The 24,406-nt window shown below is 46.9% G+C and overlaps 5 protein-coding genes across 6 annotated transcripts in view; all 5 read left to right on the forward strand.

The window, feature by feature from the left end:
* Positions 1-4,405, forward strand: part of exoc3l2b (exocyst complex component 3-like 2b) — a 23,038-nt gene extending 18,633 nt beyond the window's left edge. Inside the window, 4 exon segments of the mRNA XM_060075917.1 lie at positions 1-89; positions 665-820; positions 1,294-1,415; positions 2,141-4,405. The exon segment at positions 1-89 is cut by the window's left edge and continues 34 nt beyond it. Coding sequence (XP_059931900.1) covers positions 1-89; positions 665-820; positions 1,294-1,415; positions 2,141-2,420 — 647 coding nt within the window. The 3' untranslated portion in view covers positions 2,421-4,405.
* A 300-nt stretch (positions 4,406-4,705) lies between these two features.
* Positions 4,706-7,760, forward strand: LOC132474921 (gastrula zinc finger protein XlCGF57.1-like). The gene is made up of 3 exons (XM_060075842.1): positions 4,706-5,135; positions 5,474-5,906; positions 6,232-7,760. The coding sequence occupies exons 1-3, from the start codon at positions 4,992-4,994 to the stop codon at positions 7,518-7,520; spliced, it is 1,866 nt and encodes a 621-aa protein (XP_059931825.1). The 5' UTR covers positions 4,706-4,991; the 3' UTR covers positions 7,521-7,760.
* Positions 7,761-8,091: 331 nt separating this feature from the next.
* Positions 8,092-15,925, forward strand: rnf168 (ring finger protein 168). The gene is made up of 8 exons (XM_060075862.1): positions 8,092-8,362; positions 9,061-9,243; positions 9,474-9,669; positions 11,422-11,492; positions 12,252-12,419; positions 12,745-12,815; positions 13,540-13,588; positions 14,332-15,925. The coding sequence occupies exons 2-8, from the start codon at positions 9,121-9,123 to the stop codon at positions 14,986-14,988; spliced, it is 1,335 nt and encodes a 444-aa protein (XP_059931845.1). The 5' UTR covers positions 8,092-8,362; positions 9,061-9,120; the 3' UTR covers positions 14,989-15,925.
* Positions 15,926-17,353: 1,428 nt separating this feature from the next.
* LOC132474954 (transmembrane 4 L6 family member 5) lies at positions 17,354-20,343 on the forward strand. Of its 2 annotated transcripts, none has more exons than XM_060075899.1 (5): positions 17,354-18,100; positions 18,818-18,886; positions 19,084-19,238; positions 19,706-19,770; positions 20,168-20,343. In XM_060075899.1, exons 1-5 carry the CDS (start codon positions 17,924-17,926, stop codon positions 20,215-20,217), a joined length of 516 nt encoding a protein of 171 aa, XP_059931882.1. In that variant the 5' UTR covers positions 17,354-17,923; the 3' UTR covers positions 20,218-20,343. The 2 variants fall into 2 exon arrangements, with proteins under 2 accessions (XP_059931882.1, XP_059931881.1); XM_060075898.1 differs by having other exon boundaries at positions 17,360-18,100; positions 19,601-19,770.
* A 1,160-nt stretch (positions 20,344-21,503) lies between these two features.
* On the forward strand, positions 21,504-23,458 carry LOC132474943 (P2Y purinoceptor 14-like). Its single transcript, XM_060075880.1, has 2 exons — positions 21,504-21,693; positions 22,292-23,458. The coding sequence occupies exon 2, from the start codon at positions 22,294-22,296 to the stop codon at positions 23,263-23,265; it is 972 nt and encodes a 323-aa protein (XP_059931863.1). The 5' UTR covers positions 21,504-21,693; positions 22,292-22,293; the 3' UTR covers positions 23,266-23,458.
* The last annotated feature ends 948 nt before the right edge of the window (positions 23,459-24,406 follow it).

Below are 24,406 nucleotides of genomic sequence, written 5' to 3' on the forward strand. Positions count from 1 at the left end.
TGACCAATCCGGAGCCATACAAGCACATCGAGTCTCTGATCAAAGAAAGCTTTGCTAAGTACAGACGGATGGAAAGTCCTCCTTACCAGGTGAAAAACACAAACAGACACACCAACACACACACAAACACACACACACACAGCCCTCCACACACACACACACACACACACACACACACACACACACACACACACACACACACACACGCACCCCCCTCCACACACACACACACACACACACACACACACACACACACACACACACACACACACACACACACACACACACACAAACACACACACACACAGCCCTCCACACACACACACACACACACACACACACACACACACACACACACACGCACCCCCCTCCACACACACACACACACACACACACACACACACACACACACACACACACACACACACACACACACACACACACACACACACACACTCACAAACACACATTGCAGAGAGATGGACAGTATCCTTACCAGGTACACTCACACAAGCACATGCACACTCACATACACATGAACACACACACACACACACACACACATACATGCACACACACACTCACGCACACACAAAGACACACATACACACGTACCAACAGGTGCTTTGCTCGCTGGTGTGTGTGTGTGTGTGTGTGTGTGTAGGTGCTGGTGGGCCAGCTCCACAGCAAGGTGCTGCAGGAGTACCTCAGGATGCTGATGAGGGGGAAGATCATCTGCACCTCGTCCAAGACGAGGAAGAAGATGTCCGCACGCCTCAAGGATGAAGGACAGCAGATTAGAGCCCTCTTCAAAGAACTGGTTAGTCTGTGAATGTGTGTGTGTGTGTGTGTGTGTGTGTGTGTGTGTGTGTGTGTGTGTGTGTGTGTGTGTGTGTGTGTGTGTGCGTTTGTGTGTGTGTGTGGTGTGTGTGTGTGTGTGTGTGTGTGTGTGTGTGTGTGTGTGTGTGTGTGTGTGTGTGTGTGTGCGTTTGTGTGTGTGTGTGGTGTGTGTGTGTGTGTGTGTGTGTGTGTGTGTGTGTGTGTGTGTGTGTGTGTGTGTGTGTGTGTGTGTGTGTGCGTGTGTGTGCAGCTAGACCCTACTACCAGTACAGAGTTTCTAATCTAGACTCCACTACTAGACTACTAGGCTGTATCACCAGTAGAGAGCCTCTAAATCTAGACTCTACTACTAGACTATCCTGTTCACCTATCCCAGCTAGCACATAGTTCATCCGTCCCGGCTGACTGTCTGTCTTTCCGCCCTTCCCTCGCTCTGCCTGTCTGTGTGTCCAGGAGTCCCCAGCTTCGTGGTTGGACGGGGTCCTGTCCCACATCTCTGAGATCATCGTGTTGGAGGACGTTCCCTCCATCCAGATGGAGGTCGGGGTTCTGGTGCGAGAGTTCCCTGATGTCAGGTACTCTCTCCTTAACTCCTCTCCTTACCTTATCTCCTTACCTCCTCTCCTTACCTTACCCCCTCACCTCCTCTCCTCTTACATGCTCTCCTTACCTTATCTCCTTACCTCCTCTCCTCTTACATACTCTCCTTACCTCCTCTCCTTACCTTATCTCCTTACCTCCTGTCCTCTTACATACTCTCCTTACCTTATCTCCTTACCTCCTCTCCTTACCTTACCCCCTCACCTCCTCTCCTCTTACATGCTCTCCTTACCTTATCTCCTTACCTCCTCTCCTTACCTTACCCCCTCACCTCCTCTCCTCTTTCATGCTCTCCTTACCTTATCTCCTTACCTCCTCTCCTTAATTTACCCCCTCACCTCCTCTCCTCTTTCATGCTCTCCTTATCTTATCTCCGTACTTCCTCTCCTCTTACATACTCTCCTTACCTCCTCTCCTTACCTTATCTCCTTACCTCCTCTCCTCTTACATACTCTCCTTACCTTATCTCCTTAACTCCTCTACTCTTAACTCCTCTCCTTACCTTATCTCCTTACCTCCTCTCCTCTTACCTCCTCTCCTTACCTTATCTCCTTACATACTCTCCTTACCTTATCTCCTTACCTCCTCTTACATACTCTCCCTACCTTATCTCCTTACCTCCTCTCCTCTTACATACTCTCCTTACCTTATCTCCTGACCTCCTCTCCTCTTACCTCCTCTCCTTACCTCCTCTCCTCAGGAAGAAGCATGTGTCGGCCATCCTGAACATCCGGGGGCTGATGCGGCAGACAGAGCGGCAGGAGATCCTGAACATCGTGACGGACATGGAGAGCAGCCCCGCCCCCATGGCCCGGAGCCGCGCCCTCTTCTCCGAGGTCCCGGTCACCCCGGAGGTCCACTGCCTCAACCTGGGCCTGAGCCGCGCGGCCCTGGCCATGTCGACCTGCTTCAGCCCCGCACGGCCCCCCCAGGGGTCCCCCCGCCGCCGCGCCCAGCACAACCCCGACGATGACCTCTGACCCCTTCAGGCCAAACCCCGACGATGACCTCTGACCCTTTCAGGCCAAACCCCGACGATGACCTCTGACCCCTTCAGGCCAAACGCGGACTAGAACCTCTGACCCCTCCCAACAAGACCATGACCTCTGACCCCTCCCAACACAACCCTGACCATGACCTATGACCCCTCACAAAACAACCCTGACCATGACCTCTGACCCCTCCCAACACAACCCTGACCATGACCCATGACCCCTCCCAACACCACCCTGACCATGACCTCTGACCCCTCACAAAACAACCCTGACCATGACCTATGACCCCTCACAAAACAACCCTGACCATGACCTCTGACCCCTCCCAACACAACCCTTACCATGACCTCTGACCCCTCCCAACACAACTCTTACCATGACATCTGACCCCTCCCAACATTAACCTGACCTCTGAACCCTGCAAGTAAAATCATGACCTCTGACCCCTCAATGACCAACCATGACCTCTGACCAATACTGCAGGACACAGAGAGAAGGAGAATGGCGTGGGGATAAATCGCTCTCCCTTAATGCATTAGGGTCGGCGGTAGGATAGGCTTAGTGTTTGTAAGTCTAATCAATGTTCAGTTTTCACATGCACAAAAAGGAATCAAGAATGTTTCTAGATCAAAGAAAAACTCATATTGATGATTGATAGATGGTTGCAATGGTGCGGTGCCGTTATTCCCATGCACTTCCTATCTCTTCCAATAGCAGACATTCTGACACATTCCTATTGGACCGGCTCCAGGACTGATTGAGACTGAAAGACCGCCCTGTGGGGAAGTCTACCAGCCTGTTGTTCTGCAGAGAGAGCTGGGCCTAGAGGGTTCTGCCCTGTGTTAACCACAGGGCCGACCGGCCTAGGCTCTCCAGACACCTACCGGGGTTACTTACAGCTGGTGGTCACGGCCTTTGCTCTGCCATCCAGAACCCTTTCCAGTGAAACAGCTGCAGTGTTTCACCGCCGTCTTAGGATGAATCGTTCTACGTGTGGAGAGGTCTCAGAGCGGGACTCAGAAACTCAGAAACTCTCCTTGATGTCTGAACTTCCACAGGAACCATGACGCTAACTCTAACTCCAGACACAAACTATGAGAAACCAGTAAACAAACAACCAACACTGAACAAGCAGAAGAGCCGATATGTCTGTGTTTGATTTAAGGTACGAGGTGATTGTCTCTGTGTATTTAAAGATCCACACTCTCTGGACAAGGTCTGGTCGTTTAAAGTCATGGGGGAGGATACAACTATGAGAGTAAAGTAGTTTTTCTTCTTTCATGATGCATCGTAGTAGTAAGAGTGGTTAACACATTTGGGTTTGGGCATAAGGCTTTAAGGCTTTGGTGATCTAAACTGATTGGTTGCTTTCAGACGCTAACGTCTTTGTGGTTTAACCACAAGCTGCACAACAGATTAATAACTGATTCTGAGATATATTGAAATGTACTGGATGCTGTAGAGTGCGGCCTTTAGAAGAGATAAACCTAAATATACTGGATGTTGTGTAGAGGGACTTTTAGAAAGTATAAACTTTAATGTACTGGAGGCAGTGGAGAGGGAACTTTAGAAATAGAAACCTTAATGTACTGGATGCTTTATAGAGGGACCTTTAAAAAGTAGAAACTTTGGGATGTAAATCTGGCTTCACCATGATTTGTTTATTTATTAGGGAGTTTGATTATATGTGATCTATATCACTTTAAAATGTGATGTTACAAATTATTATGATTGTCACAGCTACTAGAGTCATCTCAATCCGATTTTATGAAATTATTTCATTGTAAGTGGAATGGATGGTCAGATGATGTTGGTGAATGAAATGTTCTTACCTGGCAATAACTTCAGAGAAATATATATATTTTTCATTCACAATTGTATCATGAAAGAACATCTGGGGATATGCGTTATTCGTAACATTTTATTAATTTGAGCTAGTTGGGAAATGTTAATAAAATATTCACACAAAATCTTGTATTCTATTTATTTTCTCTTTTACTCTGTGTACGCTTACCCTATAATATTGTTAGATATTATCTATATTATAACACCATAACACCATAATATTGTGGTTTTATAAATGTTTCTAAAGCATGGTTTCATTAACATCACAATATAGAATACTGTAAGTTTGTTGAAGACCAATCGATAGCGTCAGTTCTATGCAATGCCAGGTATGACAGCTCTATACAGACCATTCGGTCTATGGTCCTACATAGAGCAAGGTTAAACAGATCTGTTTAGAAAAGACCACAGGGTCTGTTCTATATAGCGATAGGTCTACCTACTCGATGTAGTACCTTGTGACTTCAGTCAGCCTCAGAGGTAAGTTTAAATGGGGACTTTTATTTAGAAATTTGGGTGAACCGGATGTGAACAGTGTAGCATTTCGTCTTGGATCTGGTAAGAGCGAAATGAGCAATATCAACTATCAAAGACGATCTTTCCATGTGATTTAAAAACGTTCTCCTGGCTGCTAGCTAGACGACTGAGGGCATGGAGCTTCCTTATACAGCATGGATCTATGTAAAATACCATGGATATATCTAGTATACCATGGTTCTATCTAGTATACAAGAGGAGAATGCGGCCATGCGGACTTTCTCCTCGCAGTCCTCCCTTATTATTAAACTATCTCTGGAGACCACCGTGTCCGTCCTGGGGCAAACCTGGGGAGAGGCAACGCCCCCTCTCTGGCAGGTAGACAAATGATTCAGAAAGTTATATAGATTTATAGGCATGAAGTCCCAGGGAATGGTTCGATTAATTCCACCCTTTTCTGTCCATTACATCCTGATTTGTTTTATTTATAGTTTTACCGTTTCACTGTATTAAATTTGTATGATTATATATTTGTTTTTGAATTTTTAATTAGTATTAGTATTTTATCACTTTATGTAAGCTGCCATTTATGCTATTGCTATGGTGAAAATACAATATTTTATAATATAGGTGATTTATAGTACTATAGTTACCATATTTATGTTTATTACTGTTACTAGTTCTATGGTCCAGTAGTGATGCTCTGTAACTCCCAGTCGCAGGCTAGCAGTGTGGTGGACTCCATGGTGGAGCAGGCGGTCAGGAAGCTGTGTGAGGTGTTCTGGGAGCTGTACTCCACCCTGCTGGACCACAACCTGCCGGACCAGAACCAGCTGGAACAATACCAGAACCAGCTCCTCCAAGCCCAGCTGGACCAGAATCAGCTAGACGCAGACCGGACCCCAGACCAAGACCCAGACCTGACCCCAGACCAGACTTTAGACCAGGGCCCAGGCCAGACTCTAGACCAGGGCCCAGACCAGACTCTAGACCAGAACACAGACCAGACTCTAGACCAGGACATAGACCAGACTCTAGACCAGACTGTAGAGCATGACTCAGACCAGACTCTAGACAAGGAGCCAGGGGGAGCCCCAAGACCCCCATTCGGTCTGATCATCAGAGATACTCCTGAAGACACAGTAGAAGGTAAATCTCTTCAACCAGCCAACTAAGCAGTTACAAACTCAACAGTTACCGATCAACGAGTAACCAACTAAGCAGCTCTGCGCTTCAGTGGTAGTATTGATCCATCTAAATTTGGGCCTTGGTTGTGTTGCCTTAACAGTGTGGAATGTTTGTGGATGATGGCTGGCCCGAGTTTGACTGATTGGACTCTGGGCCAGGTGAGGCAGCTAAAACCAGCCGTCATCCACACGCACTCCACATACTTAAGTTCATTGCTGGTGATTTGAACCTCTCACGTCCCCACGCCTAAACCTAAACCTTAACTCAAAGCCCTCCTCCAACACAGGAGCGAGCCAGGGTGTTGGAGGAGTGAGTGAGGAAGCGGAGGAGAGGAAGGAGCAGGAGAGGGAGAGGAGGAGGCAACGCTACAGGCTCAACGGCCAGCGGAGGCTGCCCCTGAAGAAGGAGAACCCTCTGTGCCGCGAGGAGGTCTCCCTGCCCTCCGCCCGGCTCCACGCTGACGTCAAGCGCTTCATGTGCGAGGTGTGTGGCCGGGGCTTCTCGCGGAGCAGGAGCCTCCAGGAGCACCAGACGGTGCACACGGGGGCCAGGGCCCACCCCTGCCCCACCTGCGGGAAGCGCTTCGGCACCGCCAGCAACCTGCGAGCCCACAGCCGGACGCACTCGGCCCAGAGGCCCTTCCCCTGCCCCCTGTGCGGCAAGAGCTTCAGGAGCAAGGTGGGGCTGGCCCAGCACGGCCCGGTCCACAGCGGGGCCAAGCCGTTCGTCTGCCCGACCTGCGGCCTCGCCTTCGGACTTAAGTACAACCTGCTGCGCCACCAGCGGCTTCACAGCTCTGAGAAGGCGTACCGCTGCTCAGACTGCGGGGAGAGCTTCTCCGGAGCCTGGGGGTTGAAGAAGCACTCGCTGGTCCACGGCGCCACCATGCCCTTCATGTGCGACCTCTGTGGGAAGACCTTCTTCTACAACTGTCAGCTGCTGAAGCACCAGCAGGTGGCGCACAGGAGCCCAGCAGAGGACAGCGGCGGCGGCGGCGGCGGCACCAGGAGAAGGCGGGCGGGCGTGGCGGCAGGGGGGAGTGGGTTCAGCTGCCCGGTGTGTGTCAAGAGCTTCCGCAGCGCCGGCTCCCTGAAGACCCATCAGAAGAGCCACGACGCGCACAAGGAGTTCAGCTGCTCCGTCTGCGAGCGCAGCTTCCACCTCAAGCACCAGTACCTGTACCACCTGCGGCAGCACAGCGGGGAGCGGCCTCACGCCTGCTCCGAGTGCCCCCGGGCCTTCTACCTGCGGAGCCAGCTGCTCCTCCACCGGCGGCTCCACAGCGGCGAGCGGCCGCACGCCTGCCTGAGCTGCGGCAAGAGCTTCCGCACGCCGCAGAACTACCAGCGGCACCTGCGCGTGCACACGGGCGAGCGGCCGTACGAGTGCTCCGTCTGCGGTCGGCGCTTCCGCCAGTCCAACCAGCTCAAGTCCCACATGCAGACGCACACGGGCGTCAAGCTGTACCCCTGCGGCCGCTGCAGCCGCGGGTTCTCCGACTCCAGGCAGCTCAAGAAGCACAGCTGCCCCGACCAGGGCCCGAACAAGGACTCAGGAACCTCCCTAGGAACTTGACTAGGACCTCCCAGAACTCACTTGAACCCCACTCATCGAGAAGCACCCGAAAAAACCTGCCCACTAGAGCCTCTGACCTACTAGAACCCACACCCAGCTAGAACGCTACTAAACCACTGAACCACTAGAACCCCCACCCCATTTAACCACTAACCCACTAGAACCCCAACCCCACTAACCCACTAATGCACCAGAACCCCCCCCCCCAACCCAGTAGATGCCCAACTAGAACCCCCACCACCGAAGAATCATCGCAGCATCAATAAATCCATATCAATCTTTAATTAGTCTAAATATTTATAATCATGAATAATCATTGTGATCATTCATTGACTTCAGTGTCACTCGTTTTGTTCGTTCAAAAACATTTATTTATTTTGTGTTCATAACGCGTTCACAATTGATATTGCATTGTAATGTGCTATGTCAGCAATTATATTGAAAAGAATTTGGTTCACTTGCGGCAACATATTCTGTCCACAACCTTTCATGAAGAACAAATATGAGTTAATGGATACACGTAGCGATGTGGTATTAAACCACGTACCTTTTACTTTGAAAGGCAGTTTTGTTCATGACGCATGCCCACCATTGTGGCAACGGATCGCGCGATACAAAGCTAAGCTATCAGGCTAATTTATATAGTTACTAAACTAAGTGATATTGATCAATGACCGACTTGAACCGGGTTGTATCATTCTATTGACAACAAGTAGTACGGGGGGGATCACTTGTTAAGTGCTAGTTCTGAGTTTAGCAACGTTAGCTTCTGTCCTGGTGAATGTTTTGCTCTGATTTCGAAGTAAAGACGAGGAATAAGGAGTAATCCCGGGATCCTGACGGTGAGTAGTGTACCCACCATGCGTGTTTGTTTTATTTAAAAACTACGAAGTAGAAGAATAAGTGAGTGAAGCTTAAGTGTTGCGGGAGTGGAGGTGCTAGGAGGAGACTACAGCAGTCCATTTGTCACTGTGGAGGTATTCGTAAAACTTACGGAGCCACACTATAAAACTGTATCGTAGCGTATGAAAAAAGTCAGTGGGGTTTCACGAGGACACATGCAAGAGTACAGTGAGCACTTTACAAGACCGATTCGACATTTGAAAGTGATTCTAAAAGAGCAGTGTAATTGCGTCGTCAGCATGCAGTGGTGCAGAGTGACCAAATTGCTTGTGTTTATAAGTGAGGGTGTGTTCATACACGATCATAGCCCGGGAAAGTAGACCTTCTCCATTATCTGGAAGACACGACAGCACCATGGATGCGTGTTTTGACGTTTACCTACTAGAAACTAAACATCTGCTATCTCCATGCAGAGTTTATAATTGAGGGTGTATAATACATAGTGAATAATAGCGGGTATAGTGTATCATACAGATTGCAGATCACAAACCACACCTCTGGGTTCCAAGGGCGCGACTAGTTTAGTTCAGTAGGTTGGAGCAACACAGGGCAACCAGGCACCTTGCAACGTGATGCCCTTCAGTTTGTTATCATTACAATAGGGCTGGTGCTGAGTCTGCTCTCCGTCCTCCGCCAGGGTGATGCCCTTTATCCCTCGAGCACCCTCCTGGTTTCCGTGGTGACGGGGAGAGGGACCATGGCCCCTGTGTCACAGGGGCAGCAGGGGCGGCGCCTGGTCAGAGAGGACTGCCTCTGTCCAGTGTGTATGGAGATTTACCTGGAACCAGTCACCCTGCCCTGTCAGCACACCTTCTGCAAGGTAACCTGTTCACAACCTACCCTATGACCTACTGTAACTACAAACAATAATAACATACTGTAACACAGCATACCTTAATAACCATACTGTGACTACGTACCATAATAACCATACGGTAACAACGTTCTAATAGGCATACTGAAACTACGTACAATAATAACCATACTGTTACTACATACCATAAAAACGATACTGTGACAACAGACTTTAACAACGTACCGTATTGTTAGCCTTGTTTCCTCAAGTCGGTGGACCAGGCCACGCTGTGCTGTCCTCTGTGCCGAAAGAGGATCTCCACCTGGGCACGCCTCAACAGCCGCAAGAAGACCCTGGTCAACGAGGAGCTGTGGAGGGAGGTGCAGGACGCTTTCCCCCTGCAGTGCCAGCGTCGCCTCAATGGAGAGGAGGAGGTGGACGAGGGGCACGGTAGGAGGAACAGGAGGGAGGCGTCAACCAGGAGAACTAGCATAACATAATGTGACAACATACTGTATTTACATACTATCAATACGTCTACATGCGCAAATCAGATTAAAGTCATAGTTCGACTAGGCTCCTCATTCGGACAACTGCAATTGTCAGAGTATACATGATGGCGGTGAGAAAATCGATTCATTGGCCGAAGCATTTCATTCCCCGGAACGATAGGTGGCGCTGTGCCCTTTTCAACTAGTGGTAATAGAGCCACCGATTGACCTCTTTACGTCACTAGCAACAGCAAACTCAGGCGGCCGCATCATTCGAGAAAGATGTTTTCAGTCGACAGCTGTCAGTTCACTTCGGGTCCATGGCATTTCTCCGACGCCCCATTGTTCCGACCTCTCGGTCGTATAGCTCCTCCGGGAGTCGACATACGGCAACAATACCTTCCTCCTCCATGTCGTGTTCAAATCTGGAATTCAGAGAGTCAAAGCCAGAGTTCTTGGGTGAAAGCGAAGTGTTACACCTTCCCTTGCTGTCGGCTCGCAGACCGTAGTCGAGGAGCACAGGAGAGTCGTTCCCTCCAGGGCCCCCTTCACTTTGACCGGCAGTGGGTCTGCTTATAGGTCAGAATGAAGCGGCCACCGATTATTGACAGGCTGGGTACTTTATTCGTAGTTCCACTGACTTAACAGTACACTTTACACAGACACAACCGGACTCGTTCATTCACTAAACTGACATGCGCAACCGCTCGCTCATCCGCTCACTCGCTGAAGTCACTCACACACACACTGCCCTTCTCACGCACACACATATGCTACTCTCGTAACAGAAGCATAGTGTGTACTGATAGCATGTTGATGATGATACACTACTTATAGGGGGTAACTACACGGCTTTCTCCGTCTTCTTTGCCACCTTTTTAATTAAAACGCCGTTTCTCGGTTTCCGACGGCGCAACAACACGATTATGGTCTCCTTATACTTCCGGCTCACGGCCCCCGGGAAAAATCTCGAGCATGCGCAGAACGCATTAATCCGATTCCAATCTGATTGACCATATACATGCACGCTTGATTAAACTAACAATCGAATAATCTAGGCGTCTTAATTCGCGTCTTAATAAGCGTCTGAGTGTCTAGAAAAGCGCTATATAAATTCAATCCATTATTATTATTATTATTATTATTATTAATTCAGCTACGAGTAACTAAATTCAATTCGACTTTAGTCAGACTAAGGTGTATACGTACAAGCATCTTAATAATCCGAATTTAGTCGGACTAAGCCAATAATTCGACCCTATTGAGTGTCATGTAAACGTACTGTGTGATAACCATAATGCAACTACATACCATAATGCAATGATGTAACTACATACCATAATAAGATACTGGAACAGCATACCATAATTACATACTGGAACTACATTCCATAATAAAATAATGTAACTACATAATAACATAATGTAATTATATACCATAATAACGTAACTACTTAACATAATAACATAATTTAACTACATACAATAATAACATACTGTAACTACATACCATAATTACTATACTGTAGCTACATACCATAATAACCCTACTGTAGCTACATACCCTTATAACATACTGTAACTACATACCATAATTACTATACTGTAGCTACATACCATAATAACCCTACTGTAGCTACACACCCTTATAACATACTGTAAGTAACTACCATAATGACTAACTGTAACCATAGTAACGTGTTGTGCTACAGCGGAGTCCTCGAGGCCCAGAGTCTGCCAGCCAGGAGAAGTGAGGAAGGAGTACGAGGACCAGGTCTCCAGGGTACGGCCGAGTCTTAACATTTACGCTTTAGACTTCTGGTTTTATACTCTACCGTTTTAGTTGAATACTTTAGACTTCTAGTTGTACACTGAAGAGTTTTAGTTGTGTACTTAAGGGTTGTAGTGTATACAGTTACGCAAGTGTTATAATGCCATAATACATGGATACCAACAAAAGACCACGTATATTGATTTTATTGTGGGGCAGTTGGTGCTCAAAATGAATCCCTTAATGTTCATTGTATCTCAGCATCCCTTAAGTCGATACCTGGGCTCTGACCAGTCTGTTGACTCCAAGCAAACTGTATTTGACTTCTCCAGCCAGTAGGGGGCACCGTAGTAACAGCGTCACCGAGCTGTTGACCCACTTGTTGTGGTATCGTGGGATTTCCCAAACAATATAATTGACACTTATAAATACAAAAATATGTTTCCGTTAAAATGTTGTTATAACTAAGATATTCACAGATCCTTTTTTTCCCCCAGGACAGATTATGCTTCACATGCATTTTTAAGATATTACCACATTGTTAGATTGAATCTAGGGCACACATCATAGCCCTTTTCAACACCGCTTGTTCAGCACGGAATGGGGTTACTTCTGATGTCGGATGGTCAGAGGTATTGACCAATCCCGATCAGTGTCTCTGTGTGAAAGGGTGATGTGGGGGCATCTGTGTGAGAGGGCATTGTAATGGTCTAGTTGACGTGTGTGTGTGTGTGTGTGTGTGTGTGTGTGTGTGTGTGTGTGCGTGTGCAGCTGGAGGAGGAGCGTCGTGCGGGGGAGGAGGCGGAGAGCAGGGCAAGTGAGGAGTTCATCCAGCTCCTCCTGCAGGAGGAGGAGCAGCGTTTGGCCCAGGAGAGAAGGCGGCAAGAGGAGAAACTAGAGGAGGACGAGAGGCTGGCACGCCTCCTCAGCCAGGAGCTGGTCTGTCTGTCTGTCAACCTTTCTGTCTGCTCGTCTACCTGTCTGTCATTCTGCTAGTCTACCGGTCTGTCTACCGGTCTGTCTGACTGTCTGTACCTGTCTGCTGATTATGCTAATGGTATGTTTATTATATATAGTATGTTAATAATGTTGACTAATAATAGTAATGCTGACAATAGTCTTTTGTTAATGATTATACTAATTGATAATATTTGTTATGTTGATTAGGTTTAATTCTAGAAATAGTAATAATAATGTTATTTAATGATAATTGTAATAATCGTATCCATGTCCGGTACTTATTCATGCTCTGTCCTCTGTACAGAACTCCTCTCCGGTGTCTGAGCCTGCTTCTTCTCATGCCAAGATAAAACCTGCCCCTGGACAAATAGACAGGTAGGAACCTACAGGTGGACATTAGACGGGTAGGAACCTACAGGTGGACATTAGACGGGTAGGAACCTACAGGTGGACATTAGACAGGTAGGAACCTACAGGTGGACATTAGACAGGTAGGAACCTACAGGTGGACATTAGACAGGTAGGAACCTAGTGGTGGATATTAGACAGGTAGGAACCTACAGGTGGACAAATAGACAGGTAGGAACCTACAGGTGGACATTAGACAGGTAGGAACCTAGTGGTGGATATTAGACAGGTAGGAACCTACAGGTGGACAAATAGACAGGTGGGAACCTACAGGTGGACATTAGACAGGTAGGAACCTACAGGTGGACATTAGACAGGTAGGAACCTACAGGTGGACATTAGACAGGTAGGAACCTACAGGTGGACATTAGACAGGCAGGAACCTACAGGTGGACATTAGACAGGTAGGAACCTACAGGTGGACATTAGACAGGCAGGAACCTACAGGTGGACATTAGACAGGTAGGAACCTACAGGTGGACATTAGACAGGTAGGAACCTACAGGTGGACATTAGACGGGTAGGAACCTACAGGTGGACATTAGACGGGTAGGAACCTAGTGGTGGATATTAGACAGGTAGGAACCTACAGGTGGACATTAGACGGGTAGGAACCTACAGGTGGACATTAGACAGGTAGGAACCTACTGGTAGGAGTGTGTGTTTTGAATATTTTTTTTATGATCTCCAGGTTCCTGTGTCCACTGCCTCCCAGACCAACCAGTTCAGACACCAACAGGGTATGTCTCTCTATCTCATGTCTGTCTCGCGCTTTCCCTGCTTGTTTGTCTCTCTTTCTCTTCTTGTCTGTCTGTCTCTGTCTGCCTGTCTGTTTTTCTGTCTCTCCTTCGCTCTCTTCGTGTGAAGTGTTAACTGCATTTCTACAGCACTTTTCAGACCCGGGGTCAATTAAAGCTCTTTACATTTATTGCCTTGTATTCATCCATTCCTTCAGCCTTTGGTACCCATCCATACACCGATTCACCCAGTCACAGCGGTGTCAGCTATGCAAGACAACAGCTAGGTCCTTTACCTGTTATTTGGTTTGATTGATTTTCAGCACAGAAGGGACTTATTCTTGTGTTTGTCTTGTGTGACAGTGTTTATCGCAGTTAGTAACCGGGTCAGGTCAAAGTAGTGGGATCTAGGGCTGATCTTGGTCAATATTGAAATCACGATTATTCTAACGTTTATTTTTGAGTCTGAAAATTTGAAATTTCGCCTTTTAAGTAATACAAAAAAGAATAATAATACACCAAATGGTCAAAAATAAAATGTTCCAATCTAAAATGATTTACAGATATGTATCCAGCTGTTCTGCCCTTTCTATAAAACATTGATAAAAAAAAAAGAAAATAATGTTGATTATGTTAATGTTGTGATCGTTCGATGCTGAAATCAAAATCGCGATCAAAATTAGATTAATAGCCCAGCCCCAGTGGGATCCTTACTAAAAGTGTACCATGTCTTCTGTCCACACTAGGACAACATACTGCTCACCCCCCCACCCCCAGACATCACCAGACCAGCTTCACCCAGACACCCGGACACCCCCCGACCGGCTCCCACAGGAGACCCAGACCAGACCAAAGCCCCCCCCGTCCTGACCCCATCCTCCAAGAGAGGGAGCGTCCGTGTGGAGACGGGCCCAGCCTCCTCCTCCAAGAGACGCTGCTCTTCCCACCCCAGCACCTGGCCGCACCAGCAGGTCTCAGCCGGTTCTGGAGTGCGAGGGGGCGGGGAGGGGGAGGTGGAGGGGGGGGAGGGGGAGGGGGAGGTCTGTGTTCTCCTGGTGGAGGAGCTGAGCCGGCAGGAGGAGGTGCTGTTCGGCCGCCGTCAGCAGGAGGAGCAGGACCGTCTGGTGGCTGAGCTCCTCCAGAAGGAGCTGAACAAGGAGGAGCAGCGGGCCTTCACCGACCGCAGCAAAGGCTCCGCTGACCCTTACCAGCTGCGCCGCAAAGCCAGAACCCCCAGCAGAACCTCCTCCTCCTCCTCCAAACGAAATGAGGTGGGAGCAGAGCGAAGGGCTACTCCTAACAGACAGACGGCTAGCAGCTCAAGCTCCGGCCCCGCCCCTCACCTGCCAGGGGCCAATAAGCAGGCCTCACTAAAGGATATGTTCCGACGCCTCTCCAACTGAGATCGGGACCATCGGACCTTAGTTTCTCCCCCCGCGCTCCCTCCCTGCTAACTCTCAATGCCAAGTACGTTAGCATCATAACACTGCTTGTAGCGCACAGTATGCTGTATGTTAGCATCATGACGCTGCTTGTAGCTGACAGATTGTTAGCATCCTAACACTGCTTGTAGCGCACAGTACGTTAGCATCATAATGCTGCTTGTTGCGTCGGGTTTACAGTACGTTAGCATTGCGCTGCCTGTGGCGCAGTGCACGTTTACAGTTCACAACATGTGATTGCGAGACTGATATGAGTTGACCTGAGTGCGATAAGGTTTTCATCAGCAGTTCCTCTAAATGTTGCAGTTATTCTGGAAATAAACTGCCCACTGGTAGCTGTGATGTATTGGTCTGGTTTGTTACAGGAACTCACTGCCGGGCTACAGGACACCGGCTCACATCAGGCCTGGAACTATTGTCCGTTAACTACCGCTCTCTCCTTATTCCCCCCTCAAACAATGTAGGACAATCCGTCCCAGGTATGTAACCTGTCCGCAGGGCCTAATATAGCCACAAGATCAGGGAATCCATCCTTTGACTGCTTCTGCAAAGTCTGGGTTCGCTCAGCTCATCTTGACCAATCGGAGAAGGATACCATTTTAGTGTCTGTTCCACTTGATGTGGTGAGTCAGATGCAGTGCTGCTTAGACCTGAGGATCTGCTCTGTGATTTTGCTACAGTCAGTTGGAGGAAATAACCAATCAACACGAGAGTCTGAGTCATCTGAGAAGCTGAAGAGCAGCAAAGCATTGGGGGTTAACGTGACGACATGGCCGTTTTTGGTCCATACCCAAACTTTATAAAAAATTAGTAAATGACATTTGACATTGTTATGAAGATGCTGCTTTATATGAAGATAATGTAATGTAATGTGTAATTAAAATATGAATCAATCGTGTTTAAACAATTTCTTGGTTTAATCTTGAATAAATAAGAAAAGTAACCTGCTAAAAGTATATTATAAGCAAAAATGAATAGCTGAATACTATTTTCAAAGTCGCGTTGGCGTGGTGTTACAGCCTACTATGAGGTGTCAGAGAAGCTTAACCCTCTCTCAGACGCAGCAGGCAACCCCTGCCCAGACAGAGCTCGCTTTCCGGGGCTTTCGCTAGACGCTACAAGAACTCAAGCTACGGTACCAAGTTGTATGAATGAGATGGGGATGGGGAGTCTCTCACTCACAGCTGCAGCCGCTGGTCGACTGTTTCTTGTTCACTTCGACATTCAGTAAACCGCAGTCTTATTGCATCCATAGTAGTGAACTAGATCTAGGATCTCTATTTTTGTATTGACCATTCATCTCGGTGGCAGTCTTCGTTGGCGCTACAAGACAATGCTTAATTGCACAATTTGCACTGTGTGACGTGAATATAGATTGCATTTGGTCACATGAGTGCAGTTGTGTCGCAACATCTTCGTTTACGCACTTCCTCCAAAAGAGTGACATCATCATCATAGAGTTATCGAACACTCCCCTTATCTTCAGCCCCCCTCATCCTTGTTATTACCTTCCCGATTTTACACTTAGATTATAAATAAATAAATAAACGAATAAATCGACTGGTCCACCCAGCAATGAAAATGATGAAAAGCAATGAAAATGATATCTCAAACGCTCTTTCAGAGAACTTTAGTTTAATTGAGGAACATTACTTCTGACCCCTCCAATATTCTGTATTCAGAATACGAACTGCTCCAATCAGGTAGACGCTACAGGGTTCCAAATAAATACAGGAAAAGATACATGACCAGCTATAAAAACTCTTTCATCACTCTTTCTGTCAATCTCTAAGGGGCAGTGTTGAAAAAAATACACTATTGTCTGTGTCTTGCTTGTGCTATGCACTTTATGTCTGTTATGGCAGCATTATTGTATGCATTTTTATGTTATAGCCTTTATTTTCTTCCCCTGCAACAAATTAAGTGATCTACGGTTCTAGTTCTAGCATACCCTCTAATGTACTAACATACCCTCTTATGTACTATAATACCCTATAATGTAATACCATACCCTCGAATTTACTAAAATACACTGACGTACTAAAATATCCTTTAGTAACGTTCTTACATACACTCTAATTTTCTAAAATTCCCTTATATGGTGTTCTAACATACCCTAACTAAAACAGCCCCTAACTAACTCGGATAACTCTGATTTGAGTTAATTGCTGATCTTATTGTCGTTAGCCGGGTGGTTGGGAGCCAACTGACCGGCTGAGTGAGGCGCTGATTCCGTGGCTAACATGCTTCATGTATGTTGAGTTCCCCATGGACATGTGAGGGAGGGAGGAGGGGGTGGTGGTGGTGTGGTCCAGTTTGGACCAATATAAGTTGTTTTGGTTCCTCATCTAGTCAACTCCTGTCAAGGGCCGGCTGCAGTCGACACGGTGAGACCAGCCTCCTCACTCCTTCAGTGTGATAGTGACTCCTGGTAGTATTTTAGTATGATCTGTATTTTTTATATGTTCTGGTATTATGTTATTATCTTGGTAGTATTTTTGTATGTTAATATGTTCTGGTAATATGGTAGTATGTCCTGGTAGCATTTTAGTATGATCTGTTAATATGTATTATGTAGTATGTGTGCTGGTATGTTTTGATAGAATGTTGTTAAGTTTGGGTAGAATGTAAGGTAAGGGTACATAGATAATTGTATTAATAATTTAATTATATTAATGTAATTTAATTAATGTCATTGCATTAATAATAACAATAATGTTATAATGTTATAGACCATTAGATGTATGTGATATAACAATGGAACGGCATCACTGTGATTGGATACTGGGCTGTCAATCAAGTGTGCTCATTTGAATATTATGGCAGAAGCTATGATATGCTGGTAAGACTATTTATGTGATACTAATATACCTTTCAATGTATATATAGGGTTGGGATGTGTGTTGCTAGTTGTCTGAGATGTGTTGCCAAGACGCTGGTCAGCCTATCGATTATCTGCATCCTTGCCAACATCCTGCTGCTACTTCCTGGTTTTAACATCCACTTCCTGCTGGAGGGTCATGTGACCAGAGAGGCTACCTGGAGCACAGGCATCTGGAGCTCTGGAATACTGGTGAGAGAGAGACAGAGAGAAGTAGAGATAGATAGAGAGACAGACATAGTGAGAGGGAGAGAGAAAGATAATGACAGACAGAGAGAGAGAGAGAGAGAGACATAGACGGAAGAGAGAGAGAGAGAGAGAGAGAGAGAGAGAGAGAGAGAGAGAGAGAGAGAGAGAGAGACGGATAGAGACATGAAAAGAGATAGAGAGAGACAGACAGAGAGAGTGCGTGAGACAGACAGCCAAAGAGAGAAAGACAGAGAGAAAGATAGTTGGAGACATTGACATTGAGTGAGAGAGACATAGACACAGATAGAGACAGAGAGATGGGCAGAGAGATGAAAAGAGAGCGATACACAGAGAGACAGACACAAAGAGAGAGAGAGAGAAAGACAAAGTCACAGAGGGGGAGAGAGACTTTAAAGATGCATGTGAATGTTGTGGATCTATTTTATGCATCGGCATCCCATTATTGTGTTGATAGTTCCTGAAAATATTCTTTACCAAACAAGTTTGTGGTGCATTCAGGTCACATGGTGTTGAAATTTCAGAGTTCTGCATGATGGAGAGTTCTGCATGATGTGACGTGGTTTCAAAGAGCTGTCATAGGACCCAGACAGACACCACTCACTGTTGCCGGTGTGTGTGTGTGTGTGTGTGTGTGTGTGTGTGTGTGTGTGTGTGTGTGTGTGTGTGTGTGTGTGTGTGTGTGTGTGTGTGTGTGTGTAGGTGCTGTTGGGAGCGAGAGCCTTCATGACCAGCAGTAAGACCAAAGGATGCTTTGCCTTCAGAACCCAGGTAGAGAAACATAGATATACATGCATAGAGATACACACATTAAGATAAATACATAGACATACATACATAGGGTATTGTAGTTTATGTATGTATATTTTGTAGTATACGTAGACGTATTTGTAGCTGGGCTACAGTGCCTCGGTCTTGCTGGGTATTGTGGTTTATGTATCAATATATTGTAGTTTATTTCTGTCTAGATGTGTTTCCAGCTGAACTACAGTGCCCTGATCCTGCTGGGTTCCGGGTTCTGCAGCTGGGTCAGTGTGACTGGATTGGTCAAGGGACCGCTCTGCCTCTACAACACATCGGCTGGACAAGTCTGGGGAGTCCCTCTACAGCCCTACCCTGACCGGTACACGCACACACATACACACACACGCACACACGCACACACACACACACAGAGGCACACGCACACACACACGCACATGCACAAGCACACACACACACACACACATACACACACACACACACGCATACACACACATGCACACGTATGCACATACACACACACACACAGGCACACACACGCACACACACACAAAGGTCAATTTCACGTCCACTATTTATGCATCTGTTAACAGGAAGTGTGTGTGTGTGTGTGTGTGTGTGTGTGTGTGTGTGTGTGTGTGTGTGTGTGTGTGTGTGTGTGTGTGTGTGTGTGTGTGTGTGTGTGTGTGTGTGTGTGTGTTTGTACATGCGTTCGGTGGGTAGCTTCCCAGGCTACCTGTACAACAGGACAATGTGGGAGGGTGTGTGTGAGAGACCCAGAGGTGTGGTCATGTGGAACATGGTTCTCTTCTCTGTCCTGGCTCTCAGCTCCGCCCTGCAGCTCCTGTTCACCACAGGGAACCTCTTCAACCTGCTGCTAGGAATCCTGCTGGGTACACAAACACATGCACACGCACACACACACACACACACACACACACACACACACACACACACACACACACACACACACACACACACACACACACACACATACGCACACTGCAACACACACACACACAGACCCATCATGCAACACACATACACACACGTATTAGGTTTTTTAAACAAAAATGTACATCCAGGACTATTTAAATTGTGCTATTTAAATGTTATCATTGGAATGGAGACATGGTGACGTCTATCCTGGTCAGCCTTCATGTTACCTCCTACGTAGTCTCGCAAAGCCAGACCAAACTACAGCAAGTAGAATGTACCTCCTACGTAACAGTGTTCATGTATTTTAGACTGCTGTGGGTGACAGTATGTGTGTGTTTGTGTGTGTTCCAGGTGATACCCATTCCTTTGTGAAGAAAAGCAATAATCAAGAAGTGTCATGATGCCTTTATTTTGTTTCTGTTATGTGTATATAATTTATTGAGTTTTGAAGCTCCTGTTATTGAACTGACATGTCATATTAAGGTTTCTATTTTTTAAGGTTTTTATTGCTGTTTCTTATGTAAAACCTGCAGCTATTTACCCTATTAAAAAACACCTGAACTAGACAATTTCTCAAGAATAAAAGGCTTCCATCTATGAGACTTTCCATTCGAAAACTCAATAAATCTTACATCAGGACGTCATTCAGACGCGTCTACATTTTCTGAAGACAGTGACCTATAGCGATAGCTGCTATTTTAGCCACAACTATAGCTAACTGAAGATACAACTTTAGCTAACTGCGGCAACTACTATAGCTAACATCAGCTACTAGTATAGCCAACAATGGTGTCGTGACTTATTTGGGTTAGAAAAAAGCTTTAAAAAAGAAAACATGAAGGATCAACAAAAACCTTTTCTAACATATATATCATAGGGGCTGTCACTGAGCGGTTAAAAAACTGTACCGCTTCCCGTCTACCTATTCCGTTACCCTGCGCCACTGAGCAGTTAGTATAGGAATGAATGGGCGGCCATTTTCCAGTCCGTGGTCCATCCTTTATTATGTCCATGCTAAATACACACATCTGCGCTTCACCAACCCAAATACGGCATCCCTAGCATGTCAAATGCAAAATATGTTTCACTAAATGAAAACAGATAAAACTCAATGGGCTAAGCCAAAACCTTGTTGCATATAAATCAAACATTATATCAAACCAAAAAACGGCTACAACTATGGTTAATTACAGCTTCATCTAAAGCTAAAGACAGTTGCTACAATAGCTAACTACAGATAGCACTAAAGCTTACAACAGCTGCAACTAAAACGAATACAGGTTATACTATAGCAAACTACAGCCACTATAGTTACATAGTTGCAGGTTTTAAGTTATGTTGATGATTGATAACTAGGTTCCTTAGAGAATAATACATCATACAGGCAGGCAAACAGGTAGACAGACAGGTTCACAGACAGACAGACAGACGGACAAACAATGTTTAAAATCGGTCTAATAATACATGAACATGTGTATATAATGATATTATAATAATGTCTCCCTGGTCCTGATGTTTCCTGTTCCGGTCTGGGCTTTGATCCAGCCACGCTCCGCACACACCAGCACACCAAGGGGGGGGTGTGTGTTTGTGATGAAGATGGAGGAGGATGGGGATGACCTCCTCCTGCTGTCCATTTCTCTCCTGCTGATTTCCTCTTCCTGTGATTCTCTCTCGCCCCAGCTTCTCTATCGGACGACTCACCCCCGCACTGAGTGGGTTTGAGAGAGAGAGAGAAAGAGAGAGAGAGAGAGAGAGAGAGAGAGAGAGAGAGAAGCTGAGCGATCTTATCTCTCTCAATGTCTCTGTGGCAGAGAGAATATCCTGTGAGTCTTACCCGTCCAGACCATCTTCATGAAGAACGACTTCCAGAACAAGTAGGCCTACTAAAACTTAACTTTACAATATTATATAAAATGTATATTGTATTAACTTTATAAAGTGATGTTTAACTTATATTATTAAATATAACTTTATGTAAAACACTGATTGATAAACCTACATTGTGAGAGCCGAGAGAGAGAAAGAGACAGAGAGAGAGAGAGAGAGAGAGAGATGGAGAGAGATAAGATAGATATTGTTGTTGTTTTTTATACCTTCGTCTTATAAGATAAAGCAACAGTTGACATTGTATCCAATTTCCCCTAATGTACAAGATGTATATTTACATTACCAAAACCACCACACATTTAATTAAAATAAAAAATGTCAATGATAACAAAATATATTACAATAGCAAAATATATATTCAGTGAAAGGTATCTTATAATAAGTACTCATCTAATAATAACATGCTAGTTACATGCTAACAGCACGATAGAAAAATGGTATCAACATGATATACACATGCTAACAATATGCCAGTCACATACGAACACCATGCTAGTCACACTAACAACATGCTAGCGGAATGCAAATAACTTCCAGGAGTTGAACCGGCAACTCTGTTACTGAGCTATGTGTTTCTCTCCCCAGACATGGAGCACCTTAACTCCTCCCACTTCCCGGCCAGGCCGTCAGAGCTGAGCAGCCGCTTCACCCACCAGGTGCTCCCGGCCCTCTACCTGCTGGTGTGTCTGGTGGGCGTGGTCCTCAACGTCCCGGCCGCCTGGCTCCTGCTGCGCGTGCCCAGCGAACGCCCCCTGGTGGTGTACCTGAAGAACATGGTGGGGGCCGACCTGCTCCTCCTCTCCACCATCCCCCTCAAGGTGGGGGCGGAGCTCAGGATGGGGGGGCGGGGCCTGCAGGTGGCCGTGTGTCGCTACAGCGCCGTCCTCTTCTACTCCTCCATGTACGTGGGCATCGTGTTCATGGGCCTCATCAGCCTGGACCGCTACGTCACCATCACCCGGCGCACCTCCACCTCCTCGCTCCTGCACAGGGTGGGCGTGGCCCGCCTCCTGGCGCTGGTCACGTGGGGCCTCCTGCTCCTCAGCGTGCTGCCCAACGTCCTGCTGACCAGCCGCTACCCCCTCCCCAACTCCTCCGTCTCCTGCATGGAGCTGAAGACGCCCCTGGGCCTGCAGTGGCACCGCGCCTCCACCCTGAGCAGCGTGGCGCTCTTCTGGGCCACGCTGCTCCTCCTCTGCACCTGCTACGCCTCCATCGCCCGCCGCGTCTTCCGCTCCTCCCGCCGCGAGCGCGGCGGGGGCCCGTGCCGGCGCTCGGGGCGCAGCATCGCGGTGCTGCTCCTGGTGTTCCTGCTGTGCTTCGTGCCCTACCACGCCTGCAGGGTGCCCTACACGCTGAGCCAGACGGCCGGGGCCGGCTTCAGCCAGCACACGCGCTACGTCCTCTTCCAGCTGAAGGAGGCCACGCTCCTGCTGTCCTCCGTCAACGTTTGCCTGGACCCCCTCATCTACTTCTTCATGTGCAGGAGCTTCAGGGAGTCACTGCTGAGGAAGATGGCTGGCGGGGGACAGAGGAGGAGAGCAGGGGAGAGGAGGTGAGAGGAGGAGAGGAGAGGCAAGGCGAGGAGAGGAGAGGAGAGGAGAGGAGAGGCAAGGAAAGGAGAGGAGAGGAAAGGAGGAGGAGAAGAGAAGTGAGAAGACAAGGAGAGGGGAAGATAGGGATATTTTTTTAATATATTTTCTATGTAATTAATGAAGTACAATAAATTTCTACAAACATTTCTGCAACATATGGTTGGTTCTCTGTGTGATGTTTGTTTTACATGAATGCTGTTGAAGTTATCAGTAAAATAAGTGTATGGGCGTGTGTGATTGATCTTCTTTCTGCTGTAATTTGTGATAAGGCTATGGGTGTGTTCGAAACAGCGTACTTGCTTACTACTCCTACTAACTATGACGTCAAATTGAGTAAGCGAGAACTTAGTAAGCGAGTTTAGGTAAGCGAGTAGTATCCGAATGTCTTCTATGGCGCTAAACGGGGAGCCGCAGCAGCAGTGCTTTTAATAATTGTTTAACAATTGTTTTAACATATCACCGCAAATCCTTAGGTTGAAGGTGTACTGTGACGTTAAATGTGACGTTTATATATTTATTTATAATGTTTATTAACGGCGCCCGGTCGGTAGGTTATTGACACGTCATTTGTTTCACGTCATCTGAGGTGGTTAAGTAAGGACGGTCTTCTGAACGTCGATTACTCAAATGGATTACTCAATCATTATTTAAGGATTCGAGAAGTAAGCCAAATATTTAGTAGGTAGTAAGCAGTAAGCAAGTAGGCGGTTTCGAACACACCCTATATGTTCTACTTCCTGTTTCATAAACACCAGGGTAGTCTGGCTGAACGGAAGTGGACAGCGTCTATTGCCTAGCGTCGGATTTGGCCGCGACTCCTCCCCTTCCGGTTGCTCCCCCTCAAACTCGGAAACTAGGCAGTATGGCGAGTTTTGAAGAGGACTTTGACGGCGCTGTAAAGTTGGCATGTTTGGCTCTTTCCGTCGAAAATTGCAAAGAACTGCAAAAGATTTGCTTGCAGCATTGGCTGAGGAAGAAAGATGTTCTATTTTGGATGGACACCGTTGCTGCTTAGCCCCGCCCTAGACGATTTTGATTGGTTTAAAGAAATAAAAACAGGCCCGCCCAGTTTTCCCACGGATAGACGGCTCGAGGTAGCGTGGCT

This window comes from Gadus macrocephalus, chromosome 16, assembly GCF_031168955.1.
Source record: "Gadus macrocephalus chromosome 16, ASM3116895v1".
NCBI lineage: Eukaryota > Metazoa > Chordata > Actinopteri > Gadiformes > Gadidae > Gadus > Gadus macrocephalus.

Bases quoted from the DNA above. Each gene is read 5' to 3' on its own strand.
- LOC132474954 (XM_060075898.1), top strand. From the start codon at position 17,924: ATGTGTGTTGCTAGTTGTCTGAGATGTGTTGCCAAGACGCTGGTCAGC. The intron at 18,101-18,817 runs GTGAGAGAGAGA...GTGTGTGTGTAG, and splicing joins TCTGGAGCTCTGGAATACTG to GTGCTGTTGGGAGCGAGAGC. The intron at 18,887-19,083 runs GTAGAGAAACAT...ATTTCTGTCTAG, and splicing joins GCTTTGCCTTCAGAACCCAG to ATGTGTTTCCAGCTGAACTA.
- LOC132474921 (XM_060075842.1), top strand. From the start codon at position 4,992: ATGGTTCTATCTAGTATACAAGAGGAGAATGCGGCCATGCGGACTTTC. The intron at 5,136-5,473 runs GTAGACAAATGA...TGTAACTCCCAG, and splicing joins CAACGCCCCCTCTCTGGCAG to TCGCAGGCTAGCAGTGTGGT. The intron at 5,907-6,231 runs GTAAATCTCTTC...CCTCCAACACAG, and splicing joins TCCTGAAGACACAGTAGAAG to GAGCGAGCCAGGGTGTTGGA.
- LOC132474943 (XM_060075880.1), top strand. From the start codon at position 22,294: ATGGAGCACCTTAACTCCTCCCACTTCCCGGCCAGGCCGTCAGAGCTG.
- rnf168 (XM_060075862.1), top strand. From the start codon at position 9,121: ATGGCCCCTGTGTCACAGGGGCAGCAGGGGCGGCGCCTGGTCAGAGAG. The intron at 9,244-9,473 runs GTAACCTGTTCA...CCGTATTGTTAG, and splicing joins GTCAGCACACCTTCTGCAAG to CCTTGTTTCCTCAAGTCGGT. The intron at 12,420-12,744 runs GTCTGTCTGTCT...TCCTCTGTACAG, and splicing joins GCCTCCTCAGCCAGGAGCTG to AACTCCTCTCCGGTGTCTGA.